The sequence below is a fragment of the Betta splendens genome, chromosome 8, assembly GCF_900634795.4.
Source record: "Betta splendens chromosome 8, fBetSpl5.4, whole genome shotgun sequence".
NCBI lineage: Eukaryota > Metazoa > Chordata > Actinopteri > Anabantiformes > Osphronemidae > Betta > Betta splendens.
The window spans coordinates 4,260,121-4,284,028 of NC_040888.2; the positions used below are offsets into that span (position 1 = coordinate 4,260,121).

At 41.3% G+C, this 23,908-nt stretch overlaps 1 protein-coding gene across 4 annotated transcripts in view; it reads left to right on the plus strand.

Moving 5' to 3' along the window:
- The first annotated feature begins 1,296 nt into the window (after nucleotides 1-1,296).
- fam20ca (FAM20C golgi associated secretory pathway kinase a) overlaps nucleotides 1,297-23,908 on the plus strand; it is a 106,469-nt gene continuing 83,857 nt past the window's right edge. Inside the window, exons 1-2 of one of the 4 annotated variants that reach the window (XM_055511025.1) lie at nucleotides 1,297-1,670; nucleotides 2,121-2,208. In XM_055511025.1, coding sequence (XP_055367000.1) covers nucleotides 2,194-2,208 — 15 coding nt within the window. In that variant the 5' untranslated portion in view covers nucleotides 1,297-1,670; nucleotides 2,121-2,193. Of the gene's footprint in view, nucleotides 1,671-1,867; nucleotides 1,932-2,120; nucleotides 2,209-23,908 lie in introns of those variants that run through there. The other 3 variants (XM_055511026.1, XM_055511024.1, XM_055511027.1) reach the window with 3 other exon arrangements.

Here is a 23,908-nt window from a genome sequence, read left to right on the forward strand (position 1 = left end):
GCAGGGGATTAGGACAGACCCTTCTGGATGTGTAAGTGGGCCAGATGTTGTCCACCTGGTTCAGCAGGCACTCGACCAGAGACAGGCAACTGTTCCACTCTCTGGACCTCAGTAGATGAGGTTTAATTATTCCAACTGGGGAATAGAGGAATAACAGGGATATTATTTTTAGGATGCTTAATTGCTTATTTGCTATATCATACAATTTACTGAATCGGTATCATGTTGTTATTCTGTAAAACCCAGACCGTATTCAAAGCATCGCACAGACATATGTCAGATTCTAGCAGCGGTGACAAACCTCTCTAACCTTGGTTGGTGGTGGATTATGTAAATCTCGCTCCACGTAACTTTGGAGCCACGGGAAACTGTAATTGCCACGTCATGCCAAACAGGCTGCGCGTCTGTGAACTTACATCACAGTTCTCACGATCTAAGTAAAAGGTCATACTCTCACCACAGCGTATCACCATCATGCGACTGTACTAATGCTGGCAGAAAAGTCCCAATTCCACTGATGGCAACGACAAACTAAGTTTTACTTTTCTACAAAACCGTCGCTGAGCATTTTGGACCCTCGTCGACACAGAGCTAAATCCTCCGAGAAATCCTATGAGCTCCTTCTGATGTGTTGTTGTGTTTGTCTCTGTTATTTCATTCTGTCTCCTCCTCTGTCACTGTCTGTATTGTCTCATATCTGGAAGCAGACGTTTGGTATTTTGCTCTATTTGTCGCTGCTGTGTGTGCATACAGTAAATGTGTGTGTCTTTCTCACCGTATCTCGTAATGTGTAAAATAAAACTGAATCTGTTGCAGTGCTGCACTTTATATGCATCATTACCATACTGCGTATCCTAAAGTGTGAAAACATCCAGATTGTCAGCTTCTTGTTCTCCGCAGTTTCTGCATATGTAATTATCTTCTGACGAGCATTTTATGCTGAGAAACCGCAGAAGTTCTGACTTTAAGTAGTGATGGTCATACATTTTGTACTGTGCCGATGTCAACAACACCTGGAGGTTTAGGCAGGAGTTTAAAGGAAGTGGATTGTTACATAACCGTGTCCTGTTTTTGAGCAAACAGATTTTGGATCAGCGCAGATTTGGCTCAGTGTACCGTTCAAGCTGTAATATGCCAAATACAGTCTGATTAATATGGTCAAACGGCCGCACTGCCAGCTCCAGGCTGCAGCTTGTGGTAGCTGGAAACCTGCAGTCACCCTGGAAAATGCCATCCATCCTAATCAAGGTGGCCTTCAGCCGCAGGGAGACGCTGACAATGAGTGCATGGTGATGGAAATGCTACAGCAAAGGGCCCATCTTGCTCCCTGATTTACAGTTAAATCCATCATCACCACTGTGAAACTTCTGCAGATTTTGGCATTTTACCAGCTAAAAGCCTTTTTAGAGCATTTATGATTTTTTTTTATTTTAGGACGTAAAGAACAAATTAAGCAATGTGTTTAACACTATTATGTATCTTGTTAAAAAGCTGTAGCAGACAGAGGAAATGTTTATTTATTGATAGTTATATGAGGAAGAAAATAATTACTAATCTGAAGCAGGAGGGTTTGCGGCACCGGGTCGTGCTGCCTTCAAGTTCACCTCGTTCACAGTATGGACATGATGCTACCACATCTAAGAAAGAACGACAGAAGTAAAGGTGTAAAGGTAATGTATTACAACTAAACGTACATGTAATGTATATGTATTGTCTACTGTTAACTTTACATGTTTGAACTGTGACTTTAGCCAAAGCTTTAATGGTGTGGCGCGATGTAGCTAGTTAGCTAAGTTAGCTAGGTGAGCGGCTAACTACTCCATTAGCATCGGCACCGATATATCGAAGTGACGGACGAGCACTTTCAGTGTTGGGTGACTTGTTCCTCTTTATGGTCTGTTTTCACGTTACTCTTCTGACGACCTGCCAAGGTAGTAACAAACGTAAAGAGGACCAAAAACGCGTATCAACGTTACTTAAAGCTAGAAGGCTGCTTTGCTAAAGTAGCTAGCATTGGATTCAGTTTTTTACTGCCTTTTTAGGAACGAACTACAGAATTATTTGGCTTGTTTGCTTTTAGGATCGCAACAGCTTATTTTTAAACTGCTGTTACTTTACAGTTATTTTGTGTTGGTTTTTCGTGTGGGCCATGATGTGAGGTCATCTACAGCAGCTGTTTCCTGCGACGCTACGATGAAGACACCTGGTGTAAGTTACTTTAACCTACTCAGTTGATGTTTATGCATTCATAACCAGCAACCTTTACTTCTTTTGTGGTTTACACACATAGTAGCAGTAACTCATGCTGCAGCTGTGTGTGAAGGTATAGAATAAATCTTGCGATGAATCGTGCGGGTTGGGTGAAGCTTTACCCAAGGCCACCAGCTGACATCTGATATTGTATGTGTGTTTGTGCCAACAGCTTGAATTTCAATGGAGTAATATACTGTAGGTGGTTAATGTGTGTAGAGCCAAGGATCTCTGTTCTGCTGCAAACTGATGTGGTTCATTTTGTGGATATTTGGAGAGAGAGAGAGAGAGAGAGAGAGAGAAAGTAAGTGTGTGTGTGTGTGTGTGTGTGTTTGTGTTTTCACTAATAGCTGAGTTGTTTGTGTGTGAAAGACTTATCTCTTGCTGCGAAATCGAAGTATTAAGCTATAAAGCTGCTTATATTTCAAGGATAGACTCAAGATAAAAATATATCTTAAAGCACTTACTTATTTTTTCATTGCATTAGTTTGTAAGGCGGGACTTCAGCGTATTGATGACATTGCGTTATGAATGTAAAAGCTCCATTTGTATTTCATGAGTCATAAAAGAAAGACTGTTTATATCGAAGTTGAAGCCATAGATGTGCAAGTATTCAAGGCACATTTAAACTACTGTATATGAAATTATACTTGATATTCGTGTACGTGACCTAAAGAACAGCTGTTACCGCCCAGCTTTTTTTAACGTTTGGATGCTCCTGTCGACTTCCCAGCTACCCAAAACACCCAGTAGTAACCACAGCTCAGCACATCCTAGAGTTGTTTACATCTCAGCTTTTGTGTTGACAAAGTCAGCTGTGAAGCTTTCCAGTTATAGTTCATATTAAAGTCTGATGGTGTACATTTCCGTGTACTGCGCATCTAACAATACCTTCAGCTTTTAACATTATCACCACTATTAAACATCACAGTGCCACATTACACAATACAAGTAGCTGCTTTATATCAGTTATACTTGAAGCATAATATTCATTCACACAACTTTAAAAAATTTGTCCTCCTTAATTCACTAATAAAGTTTGAATGGATCCAAAAAAGTGTTTTTCATCTCTGTGATAAATGCATTAGGAATTTACCAAATGAATTTATGCAGAGTCTTTTAATTAAAAACGTCAAACCCCACTAATTATCCATTCATTATTTACAAATATCATCGACTGAAAATATATTAAGTAGAAGTGCAGACAGAATCTTTCCTTTTGATGTCTCTGTAAATCTTTAGTTTACTCTGATATTAAGGGATAAAGCTCACTTAGATTGGCCTTTAACTTACCAAAACAACAAACTTTTGTGAGGGCAGTCCTCTCATTGCCATGTATTTCCTCGTTGTGCACAAGCAAATTGCCAGAACCCATCCAACCCAATGCCAGGAGCCATTTGAACAGAGTATTAATAATTTAGAATAAAAAACCTTCCTTTCTGCAGAACAAACTCAACAAATTTAGCCTAATCACATCCGGGGTTCTATCTCGGTTGTTATAAGTTCCAGTCGCTTCCTCTTTCCCTCGACTCCTTCAGCCTTTCCTGGATTGTGAGTGTGCATGTGTGTTTGTGTATTCTGAATAGTATTTGTGGCAGCTGTTGGCATAAAATAACACCCACTGGCTCTGTACGCCACAGTGATATAGCATTCTTTTTGTCCTCTCAGCTTCTCCCTCGCTCTCTGCATCCACATCAGATATTCTTTTATAGCAGTCTCAGAGGTAAACAAGGAGGGAGGCTGCGCACTGAGCGCTGACCCACACTGGATGCAAACGTTATCCTCTCTACCCTGCTCTAATTCCTAATTTTACCCTCAGTTGTGCATGTACGCACGCGCGCAGCTCAAAGCACACATTCACACATTCTGCCTGCCGCTTCTTCTTTTGATTTACTGCACATCAGACGCAGTGCTGGTTTTATGCCTACCTGTAGATGAACTAAACCACAGGATAGAAAGATGTGACATGGGCTGACTGACACATGCGGGGAGACTGTTTTCCATCTATATCCCTAATTGAAGGAAATACACATTACCCACATACACCCTAATTAGTCCTTGATTATTGTTTGCAATTGCTTCCTCCCTCCTTGGCTTTCCTTTTTATTGATTTTAGTTTTACATCCACAAAGAAACTTCTTTTTTTGCCTTCCTGACTTTCCTACCTGAACTCTGCTGGTTGCGTTTGGCCATATCTTGACCTGTTTGCTGAAATGTCCCCATAGGTGCCTAATTGAAATCTCAGAGGAATAAAAGCACACACATACGACTGAGGGGTGTTGATTCAGTCTTTAGAATTTAGTCTTTAGAAGTATTTTCACATTTTCTGCACTATTATTGCTAACTGATGAGTGCCCACTTCATATTCTTTTAATGAATTACTCATGGCGGCCGTTGCAAGGCTGCTGAAAAACAGACAGACGTAGTCTGCAAATGGATTGACATAGCAGGGTCAGAGAAAACGGGGCAGTTTTCACAACAGGTTAATGTTTTTGGTGCCCATCACCAAGAGACATGCTGATTATCAAGGTAAGTTGGTTATTATGCCCATGCACAGCTCTTATTACTACCACAGCATTACATATTAGAGTACAGGTCATATTAGGACACATTAGGTATTGTATTTAAAAAGAGCTATAGCCTGAGATTGTTATATGGGACTGTAAAATTGTTCAACAATCACATATACTGTAAAGGAATTGTTAAGGATGTACAAATTCAGCATTTTCCAGTATAGTTTGTGATAAGACCAGAGTGTGTGCTGATCAGTGCTGAGTGAGTGGAATAATGTAACATGAGGTCAGAAAATTCAGTAGTGTTAAAAGCAAAGTCTACTCCCACTGTATATTTATATCCTAGTTACAAACCTGTTTCAATTATCAGCATATAGGATGCATATTTATCTTCTTTGCCACTGTCTGTAACACAAATGTACACTTTTTCTTGGGTCTCTGCTATTCGATTTATTCCTGACTGGATATAGTGGTACTTATAGGGATACCTTCTGTGTGTGTGTTGGGAGAAGTAAAATCTGTGACTTGCACTGAGTCACCGTGTTTGCGTGTGTTCAGTGTGTATGTGCATACATGTGTATTTGATGTTCTTGCTCTGTGTGGGGACGGCTGGGTATCGTTGTCTTCGACTGCTGCTGGAAAGACTTCTGTGACTCCCATTCCACTGTGTGCTGACAGAAGGGATTGCTGTATGACAGCCATTGATGTCTGCATGATCTAAGAGGCCACTTGCAGCTCCCTTTCCTTCTATTATTGTGTGTGTGGGGGGGATAAGTGAGCTAGAGTGAGGCAGCATAGCCTATTGTCTTTTTAAAAGCAACTAAGCTCTACATAATGCCTAATATGACGTCCGGAAGTGTGCAGAAATTCAACACACCACGTGAACCTGATTGAAATCCTAATATTACTACTAGATGACACCACAGTGACACCACCCAACTGCTGCCTCAACTTAAAATAAGGAAGTTATACACTTGCACACAGCCGACAATTTCAGGTTCTTACTCCCACTCAGTGTAAACAAGAGGAGTACAGTACACTAACACAAATGAACAGGTGTGCAAGAAAACAAACAAAAAAAAATCCTGCAATTGGGAGGACGTTGTAGTAGAGAGTTCAACCTTTCCCAACAAAGTTTTTTTTCTCGCAACAGGACGGCGAAAAAGTGTATTTTTAGATAGTGTATTTGCAGCAGAGAGAGTGCTCGAAAGAAATGGAGCACAGTAGAAGTGAAGTGTCTTTAGTTTGGTCAAGAAGTCTGGTTGCTGCAAAAGGTTAACTTGTGGAGGAGTAAGGATTCGGAGACAATGGACAAAACCATTATTGGGTGAAAGTTTCTGGATGAGTTTTAGACTAGTAGTACTACTGTATGCGGCTTTGATTGATTTTTGCCCGCAGCAGTTTTACAGTTGGACTGAGAAAGTTTGCCATGAAAGATGTAAAAGCAGAAATTCATGTTTTATTAAGGCATTTCATTCCATTCATATGTATAATGGAATCAGGAATGCTAAAACAGCGGGATGGACCTTGGCTTGGACAATGCTTTGCACGATTCTGGGATCAAAATGAGAAGTGAAGCAGCTTCATTATCGAAACCTGTGTGATTGCTGTGGTGGCTGTGACTTGGGCTAACCCTCACCCTAACCCTACTCTCCAACCTGCTGTTGAAATATGCTCAGTGCCAGTGCCAATACTTTTTGCATTTGTTATATTGACAACTTTGTTTAGGCCTGGGGGGAAATAACTTGTCTGTAAACGTATAAATGCGTTTTATTAACCACATACTCAATGTGTTTTGAATTGAATATTACCAGCACTTCCTGATTTCATATTGCACCTTTATTAGTCAAGTACTTTGCTGACAATGTCTTGCAACAAAATAATCTGTAATTACTGGATGTTATCAGTTTCAATAACGAGGCACCAGTCTAGACATAATCTTCAATGTTGTAAAATGCGTATACGCAAATTGCCTCTTTATATATAATAGCTAGTTCAGAAGGTTCTGGTAGCTGGTAGACCCTAAGGCTCTCCATCTGTACTTTTATTTCCCAATAAATATTCTATTACGAGAAAGTGTGTTCAATTTCACTATTGGAGGAAAGTATATGCAGTTAAGAGCCCTGAGCTAAAAGGAAGTTCAAGGTAAATTGTGTTTGTAGTGGAGCACAATCAGTGGCAGCACATTATTACGCGTTTCCTTGTAATGAGGACTCATAATCACATGTCAATGCAAAAACAAACACTTTGAAATAAGCTTCAAGAAACCGAGCTTTGTTGCATTATTAATGCCTACACAGAGACTAATAGGGGCAGTGTGACGGAAGAAAGGTGGAGAAATGCAATAAAGAGGAGCAAGATAATAAAATAATGGCAAAGGAGAGGACAAGCTAAGAAACAAAAAATTGCTGATGAAGTGGGGAGAAATATAAAAACAAAGCAAGGAATTTGAACGAAGGCAAAAACGGTTACGATAGAGAAAATAGAATATTCTCATTTGGGCTCATTCAACCAATTAAACCAACTCTCAGCTCTCTTTGCGTGTTTGTGTCTGTGCCCGATCAGCAACCCTGGCAGTCTGTGCCACCCAACCTCTCAGTACCTGAAGCAAGTAGCTATTTAAGCACCCAGTAAATTATTCAGAAACCTCAGCAGTGTGCTGAACAAACTCTAAAACTGATTGTACCTGAACTTTTTATATCTGGTCCCTTTTTTGTTGTAGTCTTAAAGCCCTCGTTCGCGTTTCTTTCGTCTGTCTGTTTCTTCATGTGCACATACTGTATTCAATATGCACAGATCAGAAACAGAGCAGCCTGGAACAGGATCAAGTGAGATTAATTCATCTTGAGGAGGCTGAAGCTGTACAGATGAGAATTGTCCCTAGTTATCTCCAATCTAGACACTGTAAAAAATGAAATAGCAGGCTGGAGGCATGCAATTGAAAAATAGGGCACAGGCTGTGATACAGTGTAAGCTCTATTGATCTGTTACAGTGAACAGTGACTAACCGGGTGAAAGATGTTATGTGATGGAAAATGAATGGCTTCCTGATGAAACGTTATAGGATTCAAGCAAGTGATGATGCCTTTTTTCTTCTTATTAATTAGGGAGATTTTAGAAATGCCAGATCTTCAATAGCTTACAACACTTGCAGCAGAGAAGCCACAGTTGCAACTTTCATAATACCTCAACACCCATTCTTTTGTTCTCTGACCCAGTTTGTTTCCCTCTCCATCCGCTCACTGTCCCACCTCCAGAATCACCTCAGGGGCAACATCCCTCCGGTCCATAATCCTTTATTCACACAGGGCGCAAACAATAGCTCTAGAAGCTTAGACCTTTTTTATTCCCTTTTGTTGAAGTCTGATTTTCAACAAAGAGGTTTATTTTCCTTCATCGGGAAAAAAAAGTCTTAAACCTTGAAGCTATGTTCATTCACTTGCATTTCTGTGTGTTGCCAATGCGATTACTCAGTGTTCCAGTGCAGTGACACTGGAAGTGTTAGTGCTGCTGTGCATCACTATCATCCCACTGCATCTTATGTGGGTGTGCTTTGGAAGTCTAACTGCAGAACAAAACATGATGGTAACACTTAAGGATAGTGATAGTAGTTTTATAAACTTTATTTTACTCAGTGGATATGTCTTTCTGTATAAATCACAAGTTAGGGCATCATTTTCGCTACTTAAAAACTAAAGAAAAGTTATCTAATATGTGTTTTATTAAGACTTGTTAGAGTTTGGCCTCTTCTTCACCTTTAGTGTTCTAGACTGAAGGCGAGCCCCAGCTATGTGATGGGTTCAAGGGAAATACTTTGACTCTATATCACACATCCATCCATCAGCAGATTCATCCCCCCTGCCACCCAACCTCCTCTCTGTTGGTGTCAGATTCAAATGCTGTCTAGAGGAGGGCTCGTAGCGGTGTGAGGAACCTGGAAGCTGGCTTTGGCAAAGCCATAAAAAATGAATGCGTGCTCTGGGGGCGCCTACACCCAAACCATCCTGCAAAGACGCCAAACTGAACTTCCTCTTTGTAGAACAAAGTCAGCGGGTTCTGCGGGTCTCACAGAGGAGAGAGCTGGAGGACCCACAGCTTCTTAACTTTTATTATTGCCATTAAAGTGATGTGTTATTTGTTTTAATGCAGAACTTAATTCATATCATTAGTCATCTTGATGACGTATTTTGAAGTACAGAATGTGATGAATGCTCACAGGAGAAATAAATACAAATAAAATCTCTTGTGATGAATTACTCTCAACACCTTCAGTGATAGTATAATGATGGCTGAGCACTAATCAGATGATGGGATGACAGTTAATAGGTTCACGCGTTCAAGTGACAATGATTTATTTGTAAAACAGTAGCAAATGTTTGTAGTAGTCAAACGTCGTCACAAGATAAACTGTGGTCTTCATACTGTAATCTACCAGGATTCTGCACATGCATGTATCTCATTGGCCGTTGGCCTTGCTCAACTGCTCTGCAGTTCCTCTATGTTTGGGGTAAAAGTCATTATATTAAAGTATCTGAATGTCCAAAAGTTTATAGCCTTGTTTTGCCTTGTTGTAATTGGACGTCTACTTCCGTGTCAGCAATGAAGAGGTGTGTTGTGTGAGTGTCAAGTTAGAAAGCAGAAGATTGTGTGGGAGATATCTGTAGAGGACTGTTACATGGAGTGAAGGAAATTACTAACTGCATAATCATCGCTGCCTAACAGTTGGACAAAGACTTACCACATTGAATATTGTTCCACAGTGACTTGGTTTGTTAGCAACCTATTGTTTTTTTTAAGAAGCCATGAATATGTTATAAAGCATCCCTCCACAGGTGGGCAAATAAATCTGACATGAACACATCATAGATAATAAAATATCCTCAGAAGAAAGAGATGCAGTACCACAATAGAAGCATAAACAACAAGGTAGGAAGGTTCTTATTTGAATGGAACCTGCAAGTTAGCGTGTTTAGTATTAAAACCTTGGACCACTGCCCTCAATTTTATAACCTCCTCTGCTGCAAGTGGATCCTTGAACGGGGTGTTGTAAACCCTTCAAGAGGAGTTTGCTGTAAATAAAAAGGGTAGGATTGGTGTCACAGCCTCGAGTCCGTGTGTAATTTGAGCCCAGCCCCAGATAAGTAAAATAGTTTTATGATTGTCTAGAAACTGATGCTGGCAGGGGAACGCTTGTGTCCTGTAGTTACCTCTTACCTCAACTACTGCGGCTAAACCCGGGCTGTTCATGTCATACAGACTATACATACACAATTTATTCTCATTTCATTTAGCGTGCATTGTTAAGCGATTCCCTGGGGCATACTGTACATAGATGTGTCACATGAGTGCGGGTGCTCACGCTGTACAGTATGTAAATTGTCTTTTACCTTTCTAAATATTAAAACGCCCAGAGGAGCTATTTGGGGGAAATATTACATTTGCTTTCAGCAGAGGGTGATCCTTGGATGGAGCATACAAGTATGTACAGTGGGGTTGAGGTGGAACGTTTCAAATCCCACTGATATTACTTTATGAAATGGGACTTTACTTATCAGACCAGCTCTTTGGGGAAAAACTGACAAAACCCGTCTTCATGCCTCATGTTACTAATGAACAATCATCTTTTTTTCATGGCTCCTCAGCGACATTATCAGCCATTGTTTTTTGCACTTAAATCTAATCAAAGTGACTGACAGAGCTTAATCACTTGATATATCCTTTCATTTCTCAAACGCTTTATTATGGAGTTCATGTTTGTTTTCAGTCATGCTTAGAGCAGCTCTCACTTTCAGGGGCGGGAATTGAAAACTGACTGTCTCGCTACCGAAGAACGCCAAAATGAGCGATCTGTAAACAAATATAGCTGCTTCAGCCTCTTGATGTTTGGCACGTGCAGGGATAATGGCTCATTAGGCCGACAGACTATGAATGATGGCTTATAGTGATCACGATAAGCCATCATTGGCTTTAATTAGAGAAAAAGCATTCATCCTCTCTTCTCTGCTCACTGGATTCTCTTCGGGGATTCTCCCTCTCCCTTAATTCCTCCCCCCTGCCTGTTCTGTCTGTCGTAAGACCATGTAAGAGAAGAAGTGCACATTGTAATACAGTTCCAAGTACTAGTAGCATGAGAATGGCATAATAATTAAAGAGGTCCTTGTTTCACCACTAAGTAGAATTATGCCCTGTGGCAGCACCTGACCTTGAGTTGAAATCAGCCTCTTTGTTTGGCAAAAGTGTTGTCTGTTGGTCAGTTCACTCAAGAGATTGATTAATTGCCTCGGAGTCTTTAGAGTGTCCCAGTAACTGCTTTAAAACTGTGTTAAGCTGGATCTTAAATGTTGTTAAGCCACTTGTCTCATACAGTATATGTATTTATGCACCTTTTTCATGTATTTTAAATTAACATTTTTTTAAATAACTTGAATGAATGAATTATTTTTAATTTATAATCTACAGCCTATTGAACATTAATCTCTGATACTGTAGGTTTTTATGAAAACATGGGCTTTATTACAGTTAGTCAAACATTTGAAACATTGCTTCTTATTGCATACAGCAAAAGTAGTGCAGCTGCAGTTTGTAGAGCTTCTATTGAAAAAAATCAAAACCATGGATGTGATGTGATGCGTTTAACGTCCCCTCAGTGGGAATTACCTAATATTTCACATGCTCTCTGGAGCCCCATCCTGACATTCGCTCCCACTACAGGAGTGTGATCCTCCACAGTCCTCAGTGACAGTGATGGATATCTTTACGGCTTCTTCATGAGCTTCCTGTGTTCTTTTTATACATGTTATCTACAGTACCTGTAGAGTGCGCGTGTGTGCGTGTGTAAGCAGACAGTGCAGTGGGAGAAAGAATAGACAGAGGTCTGATTTTTTTTCAAAAAGAGGAAGTTCATTCCTCAGACCTTTCGGGGGACCTTCTTTTAGTGTCGAGCTTCTGTTGTATTTTACACTCTCACTCATTTCATAGTCACTCAGTACAGTCCCTTTCCTGTCTTCAACCTTTTGTCATGCATATGTGCCCATGTAAGAACCTATTAGAAACCTGGGTATGTGTACAAATGCTTGAGTCATTGATGGTCTCCAGGAGAAACCTACCTGAGGAAAGCAGGTCACTCTAATCCCCCTTCCCTCATTATGGAAACCAGGTTACACTGTACATATACAGATACAGAGCGTAACGTAACTTGAAGCCAGGCTAATGATTAAAATCACAACTTGTGCTAAAAGTAAAACACTGTCCCATAAGCCTGCCTCTCCTGACAACAGCAAATTTTACCACCATGAACAAATATGTCATTTGTGGCACTATGACACATCTGCAGCTGCATCTGTTGTCTTGAAAGAGAACAGACATCGTCTCTTGTCATCCTGCATCCTTTTTATTTTCAGGACCCTTTGGTGCTTGAGAACATTTCAACAGAAACAGTAATTTCAGTATCATAACACTGCAAAACAAGCAGATTTGTATTATGAACAGTACACACAGTTCAAAATATGCTGTTTTTTTACAGTTTTTAATTATTGTTTGTAATTTTGTAGAGCCCTATATTACTGTATGCATGGGTATTTACACCTATGATGTAAAATTATTATATTTTACAAACAAAATTGTGAACAAAATGGAAAGATTGCTATAAATAGTTGTTCCATGTTTAGAGGATGATACATTTATGCAAATGATGTTGACGAATTTACTAATAAAATTAGCACCATGTAGAGGATACAATCATTAATTAAATTAGTGTTTTAGTTTTACACGGCAATTAAACTGCCGTCATGCAATATTAATATTAGTGTTAGTATATTTACACCAACTCGTATCCAATGGTAAAAGTTAATTTCACTTTTGCAAAAAAGTTCAGAAATCTGGAGTTTAAAGTTGCTGTTGAATCCAAGGACTGTTGCACATGTCTCCCACTTTGAAATACGAGAACACTTGAGGCAATGCCTTATGAAAAGCCACAAAAGCAAAGGCAAAGACAGTAGTGTTGTCTCTTCAGCAGAGTTTGATCTTCAAGTGTCTCTGCTACTGAGCGTAGTCGTGTTACAAAATGAACTAGTCCCTTTTTTGATGAAAGGGAAATTACATTTCCCAGAATGCTCTGCCTGGTGGGACAAGCAAAAAACGTCTCAATTCTCATCATTAAAATATTGAAATTGTGCTAAAAATGATTTTGCGTAGTCAGAATGTACAGTAGCATCATATTGGGGAGAGTTTGTGACAATTCATTCAAGAGGAATGTGGTCCAGTTACAGTATCGGTGGAGTTATTCCCATGGGTACAGTTTGCAGGCAATCTCTCCACACTGTCATTTACTGTGTAGTAAAGCTCAGCATATTGGCGCACAGCTGTGTTATGGTAGCTCCACATGATACTCTGACATTGTTTTTTCCTTTACTTTACTTTACTTTGAACCATCGTGGGCTTGTCTTTCTCGAACATAAAGGTGCCAACAATTTGGTCCGTGCCCGTGCGCGTCCCCTCATTATGCAAAGTGGGTGCTGAGATTGTTTGCTGTAGGAGAAAGAACAAACCTGTTTCAAAGCACTTGTAGCTGCAGTCAATGAAATTACTTGGGTTTGATTAATACACACACGGATGAAAGCGGAAGGAGAGTCTTAAGGATAAAGGCCCTTTAAGTCTCGCAGTGCAACACCATTATTATTAAACCCTTCTTGGATGTAGTCCCGATGAGGCGGAATGCTTTGTCTCCCCTCCAAGGCACATAAAAGCTGAAGTGGATTAATGATTCATGTTAAAGGTGCAACAGCCAGGAGTACCAGGCAGCAGTGGAGAGGCGTGTGTGCTGGACAACCTTGGGACCTCTGGTGTTTGTTCCAAAGTCTCTCATCACTATTCCTTGTCTTTACACTAGGCTGAAATATTGATCAGCAGCCAGGTCTGTATTCACCTCACAGACATATAACCAGTAAATGTCTTTACGGAAAACGTCAAAACATTTGACTGACTATTATTGTCCATATGGGGATACTGTAAATATTATCTCTCAAGAGCTCCTCGTATTTAAATCAGGCTTACTGCATTAGCTGGTTTAGAGTGGAAATCAGTTTTTGGATTGGGCTGATTGGTTTACAGCAGCTCTCTGTTTCATTTTTTTTTTAATTTGTCTCAGTACAAGGACACAAGATAAAGGACAGCGCATTTGTTGACGGTCTTGTTATTAACCCAGCGTTCACACTCTCCTCGAAGCGGCAGAGAGAGAAAGAGGTGGTTGTTGCTGCGCTTGCGTCTGCCTCCCCAGCTGTGAACAAATATCTCCTTAGCATGCAAGATGTTTGCTTGCATCTGTGTAGACACTCTGTATTTATGCATGCATTGTCAGGGCGTTGTTTATCCCCCCACATCACATTCATTTCACCTGATGCCTCCGTGCTCTGTTTCGACAACACCGTATCGAACTGTAAAGACACTTTGACCAGCGCGCTGGCGACTGGATGCCCTCGCCGGCGTGGAAAGTTTTGCATGTTGTGTCGGTTATGAAAAGATCCCAAGTGGTTGGAAGAAAAAGGGGGTTGCTGAAAGATTCATAGAACCCTCGTTCAACAGGCGTTTCCATGGCAACACAACAGTCTCTGGCTAAAAGAACCGAAGGCCTCGGCGCAGACGCAGTTCAATCGGCTCAAAGACCCTTTGATTTCTGTGTACACAGAGAAACACACACACACACACACACGGTTTGTATTTTGCTTGCACTTTAATAATGTGTTGCTCAATTTCTGTATTGGAAACTAGTTTAATCTCATTTCTGCTTTGCAGTAAACACTTGACTTGAATTCTGACAACTCAAAGGCAAACATTGTCCCTCCTCATTTGAATTCAGCAAATGAGTTTAAGCAGATTTACACGGCGTTACACAACTGATTAGACGTAATTACTTGGGATGTAGGATATTTGGGGGAACGTGGGCAAATTGAGTTTTAAGTGATCATCCGCGGATCCGTCCTCCCTCACTCATTCATCCCCGACAAATTCGAACACGTTTCCTTCTGTCCTGTGGGTGATTTATTGAAAGACAACCAGTGGGATTGTGTGGAGTCTAGCTGTTCCTTTCCACATGTTTTAGCTGAGGGACAAGTTGTATTCATTTTTCCTCATAAAGATGCTACGATCCCGTTTTATCTTCTCTCAATTTGCCCCATAGACGGAGGCACCGAGGCGTCCACCCACGTCGCAAGGTTCCCTCAACCCATAAATAAAGCATCCTCATAAGTGAACGGATTTAGTGCACAGGCAAAACACAAAAAAGCATTATTATTGCAGCAGCTTATTGCCCCCAGCCAAGATTTTTGGGTAAGGTCTCACCACATCTCTGCCAAACTCCCAGTCACAGGAAGGCAAGGGAGGGCAACGTCTGCTTACAGAATGTGCATGCAGAATAATAAAAAGCCAAATATGTCAGTGCCCCGTGAGACCCGGCAATGAAATGCTTAATGAACTAATAAGATGCTCTACATTATTCAAGCCTGTGTTGCCCAGATGGAGAGTGGAAGTGAAGTACTCCCTCTTGCCACATATTAGGCAGTTCTTATATACTGTATATGTCATTTATTAATCTAGGACGCCGGTCTTGTGCAGATGTTTTGGATGTTTCATGAGGTGTAAGCGAAACTAAAAACCACTATGCAGTGTAATAGGCTGATCTAGTGCTATTAGAGTGCTAAACCTGTCACCGACTCGCAGCTACTATATTTTAAGTTTTCAAATCTCAAATTTGGCTAGTGCACATTCGGAAGATTTCTCTTTAACCAGCAGTTATACCATTAGATATGATCCACTGAACAGATCACATGTCTAATAAAAGTTGGTGAGTGTGGGCAGCGTTCATCAACTTCACGCTGGCGATGACGTCAAAACAGAAGGACATGTCAAACAGAACTTCTGCATAATGAGAGGAGCTCACAAAAGCTCAAGGGCACAAGACACGACAAAGCTTAAAGCGTTCACATTCCACGATGAGCGAGAAGTTCTTCTATGCATCCTTTCTTTTAGTCAAATGTTGAAGTCAGTACTATTAAAATCTGCAAGTTTAAAGTCACAGGAGAGACAAGTTTAAGTCTGCAGCGCCCCCTGCTGTTGAGTGTCAAGCTTTCAAGCCACTTCTTGAGTCCACGATGCTCCCAGGTTCAATACACCGTCATTTTTAAATGTCGCATGCTTAGGTAAAGTCACGTTTAACATTGTTTTTTAGTTAAGATGACATAAGACCACAAAGCTCTGACTTCTGACCATAACATGATGCATTTACTTGACTTTCACACATTAGTGCAGCTTTCACATTTTACTTTCAGTATTTCAACGTTACACTTGAAAAGACAGGGAATTGAAGCACTTTTATTGACTAGCTTGTCTGAAGATGCAATATAAATTATAGCCGGCAAATAAATTAGGATGCATTATTATGAATTAACCATCTGGCAGAACATAAAGTTCTTATAATTAGCAGCACCTTCGATCATTAGCATCAGTCTTACAGATTAATTCAGCTGCTGCACCAACAGCTGCCCGTCTGAGACAATACATTTATTATTGATTGATTTATAATTACAGCACGACAACAACATACTTCGCTCTTTATACTTGAAACAACTTTTTAGGCCAACCAGGATTTGCTGTAACAAAGGCTTTTATTTGAGTATTAGTAAGAAGCTGGTGTTGACCCTCCATCACTGAATTGTTAAATGTACTGTGTGTTGCAAATCTGTCACATCTCTTAACATTATGTTCATAGTTGTCCATTCAAAGCATTTTTATGTTTCATTCCATCCAAAGCAGAACATGTACATAATTAAGAACACAATATACAGTAATTATATGTATATTAACCCACTACTTGCTGTTAACAAGCTTTTTCTAGCCTTCCTATGCTATTGACTGTATAAAAATGGTGATAAGCATTTGGTGGGAAATGAGCCAGTACAAGCTTCACGCTGCCTGTCTGCATTGGCTCCCGCCTCATGTGGCAACTTTTTCCTTTCATCCATCTTTTCTTCTTCTTGTTCTGTCTTGTTCCAGCTCCCCAATTACTCTTTCCATATGCCTTTATTCTCATCCCTTCCTCTTCCTGTTCCCAACCTAGCCGGCTGAGCAGTGGGCTCCCCTCGAGCCAGTCCCATGCTGAGGCCTTCGCCAATTAATGCCTGTCATGTTTGCTACGGTGGAGCTGCCGTAAGTGGTGCAGACAATTTGTATTACAGAGGGTCCATCTCATGCTTGGCTGCGCTAGGCGATGGGGCCTGCCTGAGCTAATAGGCTGTGGATGCAGAGGCCATAGACCCTGAACACTCCACAACTGGAGGGCTTATAGGTGCTAGTTAAATTAAGTTTTCAGAGTGGACAGAAACTACATGATTGCTTTCAATGGCAACTACACTCGTGTCCAGGCGTGATAGGTGATCCAAATGTTCAAACTGAGAGGCAGACACCTGCTTGTGTTAGTGGGTTTTTTTTTAGCTGTGAGTTCCCAATCTAACTGTGCAAGACAAAAGGGACAGCATGGATGTGAGTGCTGACGGCCTGACTGGTCCATTCCAGTCTACAAGCTCCACTAATTTGAATGGACCAAGTATAAATCCAGAACTGACAGGGTTTGACACATTTTTGTGATTGTGTGTAAAGAATAAAAAGTTAAAAAAGTTTTCAGTGAAAAAATATTTTTTCCAGACCAAAAACTTTGCCTGTCCACATTAAATTAAGATGCTAAGTATCAGCATTTTTTTATGTGCCCAGTAAACATGCACTGCCATCACGCTTTGTTGCAACAGTACTGTAGTTCCAGATAGTGTGACTGCTTGGGTCTCCAGACATTGCTCATTTATTTGTTCATTGGCATATTTCTGTTCAATCTCCACAGGTTGTTTTCTGATACTCCTGAAGCAGGGATTTGAGTGAAAGGTCAACTGATCTGCATAATTTCCTATTACTTTTAATACGAGAAGTGATTGGATTCAGACAGCCGGCAAGTTGGGGGATAAAATTTCTTATTTTGGCTTCTCCCATAGAGAATTACTACCCTCCAAGGTGTGTGTGACAGTGTGTGTGTGTGTGTATATGTGTGTGGCATTACCATTTTGTAGGTTCTTAGATTTCTATGTATTATATTTTCCATATACGATGAAAATGCTAATAGCAGTGTAAACCAGCATTTATTGCCTTGTTATGGATACACACATTTTGACCATTTTCATTATGTCACATGGTAAATGGTTTTCTTTTTCTAGCTACTCCGGCTACACGATGATTAAAGCGGCCGTGCTAACGCTCAGCTGGCAGAAACACTCTCCACAGATACGTTCACCTCAATCATCACCTCACAATAAAGCCGCCAAAAACACACTTGCCTGTGTAGTGCGTTGCACTGATCATAGTTCATTCATTAAACCTTGTTCAGGTTCTGTAAGAAAATGACCTTTACATTAATTTTTATCATTATTATTTATCATTATTATTTTTATCATTATGTGTCACGCTTGGCTTTAAAACCTAAAATGATTCTTACAGTATGTAATTGTAACAAATGTATATTTACAATTAGAATATGATGTAGACAGACTGAAGAAGCATTTAAACCAGCCTTGCATATTTACTCCAACCTTCTCCCCACCACACATACACAGATCGGTTTGTTAGCTGTAAATAGGAAAAAATCACACTGAGGATTTCTTAATTTGAACAATTATGCTACAACTGATGTAACTTTCTGTAACTGATACATATAGGTTTTAATTTCTGTCCTGGGCCTGAAATACTTAAAAAAATGGATATTTGGCAGAGGGCAGGTGTGCAGAAAAAAATGCTTCATCCATGAAATTAGAGCAATTAGGACTAATATCCCTATTGTGTGTAATACTGAGGGTGGCATCTGTGATTCAGCTTCTGTGTTCTTTTCCTTGATTAGGGGCGAAAACGTTTTTTTAAACACTAGAGGGCGCTCACAGCTTTCACTACAGGCTAACAGACAGTTCCAATGGCACTTCTGGTTGATGAGAATAAGTAATGAGCTACACACATACATACTGTACAGTAGGCAGCCATGATTTCCTAGTACTATAGAATCTAAATATCAAAGCCACTGCTGTTACTACTGCTGCTAGTCCCAGTCTGTGTCTGCAGCTTCTTCAGTTTCACTTCGTATCCGGTGATCCTGGTTTGTCATAGTGCCATTTCCAAGACTGACATTTGATTAATTGACAAAATGATTTACTTGCAAATGTCATGTCATGCATACTGGAGATTTTAAAATTAAATGTAATGATGAAGCAGCTTATCAGTCGTCCTGCTACTCTGTGTGTGTTTGGCTATTTTTGTCTGCATTTGTATTGTATTGACAGCCTTTGTAGACTTTAAATGGGACTTCCTTCTGCATACACCATATATACTGCATATATGATGACAACTTCTAGGCAAACTCCTGGTACATTGGATTCTTGAGGTAGTCTTCTGAAAGGTTTTTTATTGTCATCCTTTCTTATGCTTTAGTCAGACTTCAGTTGTCTTGTGCAGAAGAGGAGCGGGTGCAGAGTCAATAGCCCAATTAAAGTACTACTTCAAGTCCTGTACAAATCCATGATATGATCAGAATCACATAAGTGAAGGTAGACAACGGTAGTCCATCATTAATTTGAGAAATAAAGGTCAGCCAATCCAATATATTTGAACTCATAAAATATATGTTTTCTCATGTGCAGCTGCCAAAAGGATGAAATGCTATGATGAAGGTGGTTCTCACGAGGTCTGTCCTAGGTAATGAAGACAAAGAGCTGGCTCTGCTGCAGAGGATCCGTTTATTAGAATTACATGTACCAGCCCTAGAACCACCGCTGTGCAGCGCCTCCGCTCGGAGCCCACATGCATACTTCTTAGACTTGAAGTGACATCCACCGTTCCGATTAGAGAAGCCAGGTTTTCATGCTTGAATTACAGAAAACAAACCATTAACTCAGAGGAAAAACAAGCAGAAGAAACTCGCTTGGGCCAAGAAAGGCATGAAATTGACATTCGATCCGTGGAAATATTACTTACATATGCATGCGAAAAAAGGATTTGATTTCTTTAAATCATATTTGTATTATTATTATGTTAAAGCCATCTCTAAACACAAGTCAGAATCCTTTTGATTTCCTCTTGTTCTAGTTTAAACTGTTTTTCCTTGTCTAAACTAAAAGCAGAGTTAGGTTAAGGTGTTAAAACATCAACATTGAAAAAGCTACTGTACCGCTGTCACTGTCCAACCCTCTGCTATTACTGTGGTATTGATACAAAGTGGTTCAAGTCTGCTGCAAGTACCCAAAAAACCCCACCTGAGTGCAGAGAATTCAGGCTTTTGGTTCTACACAAGAGCAAAATAAGATGATCATTTATATTGACTGGGTTGAGATGTGAGTGTGGTGGTCCAATGCCGGAGGGACATGGTGAGCAGTTTGACTCTTCAAAGCGAGTACAGAGCATTTTGTAAGTCAATTACTCTAACGATTCAGCCAATGGAGCAGTAATTGCCACCAGTCAGGGAGGCATAGCTGAAGAAGGCAACTTTTCTTTGTTATAGGACATAGTGGCGACTCCATGAGCGGTAGCAATACTACAGACGAATCGCCTTCATTCCCTCTATTGGTTTGTCTGCCAGTGTGAACAGTGAGGGAGCGGGTTCAGGTGGGGCAGCATGCATGTGACACTCAGCAGTTTATACTATATCATCATGAAAACATGGACGCTGCACTAGCTGTTCCGCTCTTTTATGGCCTCATGCTGTGCCACAAAGCAGACGCCCTCTCAATCCACAGTGCAACGGTTGCCCACAAGCTAGTTGGAAAATACCGAGTTCAGCACAATGGCATGCACGCGTGCGCGCGCAGGCAAATGCGGCGCGCTGCTGCCAGGATTCACAGTCACCCTGCCTCTTATGAGTGATGAGGAGCTCTTTATGTTGCAGGGCCAGTTCACAATACCATTCTGACTTCACCGCAGGCCTCATCCAACCTCACTACGCTAATGGATACTTCTTGCCCCCGGGAAGCCCACTGCAGGTGCAGGTCCTGTCCTCAGAAAGAAAGAAGTGGAGCAATACAAACACGCTCAGAGTGCAGAGCAAAATGGAAAAGAAGCGGCCGCGGTGGAGAGTGGGGGAGAAGGGAATAGGAGAATAAAATGCTGTCTGTGCCAGAGGAGAGCAGATCTGGTCTGAGCCCCCCCCCCCCCCCCACACACACACACACACATACATACATACACAAGTACACACACAAACCCTGCTTTGTCATAAAGAAGCCTCTGTGCTATTGGTTTCCTAAATTGCCTCTCAGTTTTCATTTGGCCCTTCGATTTGTCTGTGCGCCCGGTCCCGTTGTGCGCTCTCCCAAACCACTAGAAGTATTGCTAGCAGGCAGATCAATGGCGTACATCCCCAGGAGGACGGAGAGAGGGGCTGACTGTGGGTGTTCTGTCTCTCACCTCTTCCTGCCTCTGATGGCTTTCTGCACTTCTTTATCAGGAAGGAGACCAGACTAAATACCCAACACAAGCACTGTGTGTACTATACTATACGGCCGAGTTTTTCGGGTATTTCAGCAACCCGTGTCTTGCTTTTTCCGTTGCTGTGTGCGGCCGTATTTAATTCTAGTGCTTCGAGCACATAACGTTTCGCACCTTTATCTGCCTTACTTAACTCCGGTAATTTCTGTGTCCAATTATCCAAATGTTCGTAATCTTCTTCACACCTGATATTGGTTTCCTCATCACCTTGACGATACCGTACATTTTGTGTACTTTTTCCTGTTTCATTTTGAATAGCAGGGATACTGCGCAGTACCTGAAAGACCTAATGATTTCTGTTTCTGGGTTAATGTTGAAGGTACAATTGTTCACTAACGTCACATTTGCACGATGTTACAACACTTTAAGTGAAATGGAGGCCACACCACAAAAGCTACAGTAATATTTTCCCATCTTGGGGTCTGCGTATACAAGGACACAGCGCCTCTGGCCTGAGCAGAGCGCTGGTTAATGTGAAGTAGTCAAGCTCACACAATGTTTTATATGAAGAGAAACAAGTTAAACTCTTTCCTTGGAGGCCACAGTCTATCCTCATGTGAGAGAAGCTTGTTGGGATGCAGGTGTTGGGGGGTGGGGGGTGCATATGATTTAGGACTGGAGTGTGCACAGTCAAAGTGACTCATTTATCACATCTGGAGGTTTATGGGGGCAATGCATGGGGAAGGAGCGACACAAAAGGAATACAAAGCAGAGAAAGAGGTAATTTCTTCATGTGGTTTAGACTCATCAGATTTCTTTCACCTTGTCACCTGAGGCGCACCCAGGGCTTCGCCCCAGTGGACTCGGCTACACTGGGGCAATGCTCCGTGTGTGTGTGTGTGTGCGTGTGTGTGTGGGGGGGAGCTTTCTGAATTATTTTGAGTATGTAGCAATGTTCTGTGAGGACAACACCTGTGAGGCAACAAAAGATTGATGTACTGCCATGAGTCAACAGACTGTGGAAGGGAGTGTGTGCCTCACAACTGTGATCAAACTCTGCGAACGCTTGTGTGCACCTGCATGGGTTCTGCGTAGATCCAAGGTTGGCGGTGACGGCTGTTTTGCGGCAGCTCGGTTCACGATCTCGCCGGCTAAACCTTTGTTCATAAATATTGTTGGGTTTGTGCGCGTGTCCGCAGTGTGCGTTACACAAGGTGTGCAGGCTGGAAGTAGTTTCAGAGAGCTGAGCCAAATCAATATAACTTTAAGTACCAGGAGAACAATCAATGGCTTAATTTGTCTGGAAGTAGGAGTACGGGGAGAGGAGCGCTAGAGAATTCTCTTCAGTGAGGAGCCCTGTGTGTGAGTGTGAGCCAGAGACGGAGCATGAGCGCGTGTCATCGCCAAAGGCCTTCTCATTGATTGATTAGACAGGTACCCACAGTGGCTCTAATGACGAAGGGACGTGCTCTGTGTTCTGTTGCCTCGCAATTATCGCAGCACGTACACAAAGGCAGCGTTTCCCCCAGACGCATGTCAGCATCCATCCACTGCTCCACCGTCAGATTGACTGAATTCTCCTCTGTGCACACGTTTCTCGTAAGTCAGAGTTAGTGTCAGGAGGAGCTGAAAGTCTGTGAGACCTAAACACTTAACATAATCAGCATCCATAAGTTTAATTCACAAGAATGTGTGGGGAGGAGACGCTGAACTGTACGTTTGCCGTCAGAAATTGGCCAGAACAAAGCTACAAATAAAAAAAACACTATTATTAAATAAATAAATCATATTAAATGTGAGCACAAATTCTGTGTAATACCCCCAAAACCAAACAGAATATATGTCGCATCTCACACAGACATCCTGCTGTGTGCTGCATGTGTGAACAAGCAGCTCCAGGAGGTGTCTGGACCTGCTCCTCCAGACTTGGCCCGGATGAAACTGGCTTCAGGGATCCTTTCAGCTTGACTCTGCAGGGAGAGAGCGCACACACTGTGTTGTAGCGTGGAGGTGATAATTGATTAATTCAGAGCGCCACAAACCGATGACAGACGGGCAAGAACGATGCCCTCGGTCATCCGTTACTCTGTGTGTATCAATATTGTGATTTCATAACTTCTCATCAGTTATTTTATTAATGAGTAAAATAAATATGAATTCCTTTTAATTGTTAAATTTTGCTTGCAGTATTTGCTGTCAGGGTGTGGTTTTATAAATATAATGACTGAATGAAATACAGAAGGGCCATGTAACGGGGGGAGGAGGCGGAGGAGGAGGAGGAGGAAGGATGAAATACCTTCGCAAACTACCTCACTTGTCCTTGTGCCGCTTTTTAATAGAGTCATAAATACACGCACGTGTCAAATGCTCCATGATGATGGCAGTGCACAGCTCCAGGGCTATCATACATCCATGTGACATAGATATGACAGACAGGGCAGGAAGGCTGGAGCACATGGATCTCAGAGAGCACCACGGGGCTGCAGTGTCTCAGTGGCCGTACAGTCTGGCTAAACGATCTACATAAACAAGGAGTCTAATAATGACCTCATTTAAATTATGAGGACGTCTTTTTATTGGGATTTGGCTAATTCTGTGTCAGACAATTTGTTTTATCCTTTTATGAAATGAGGCAAAAGTGCATTAGT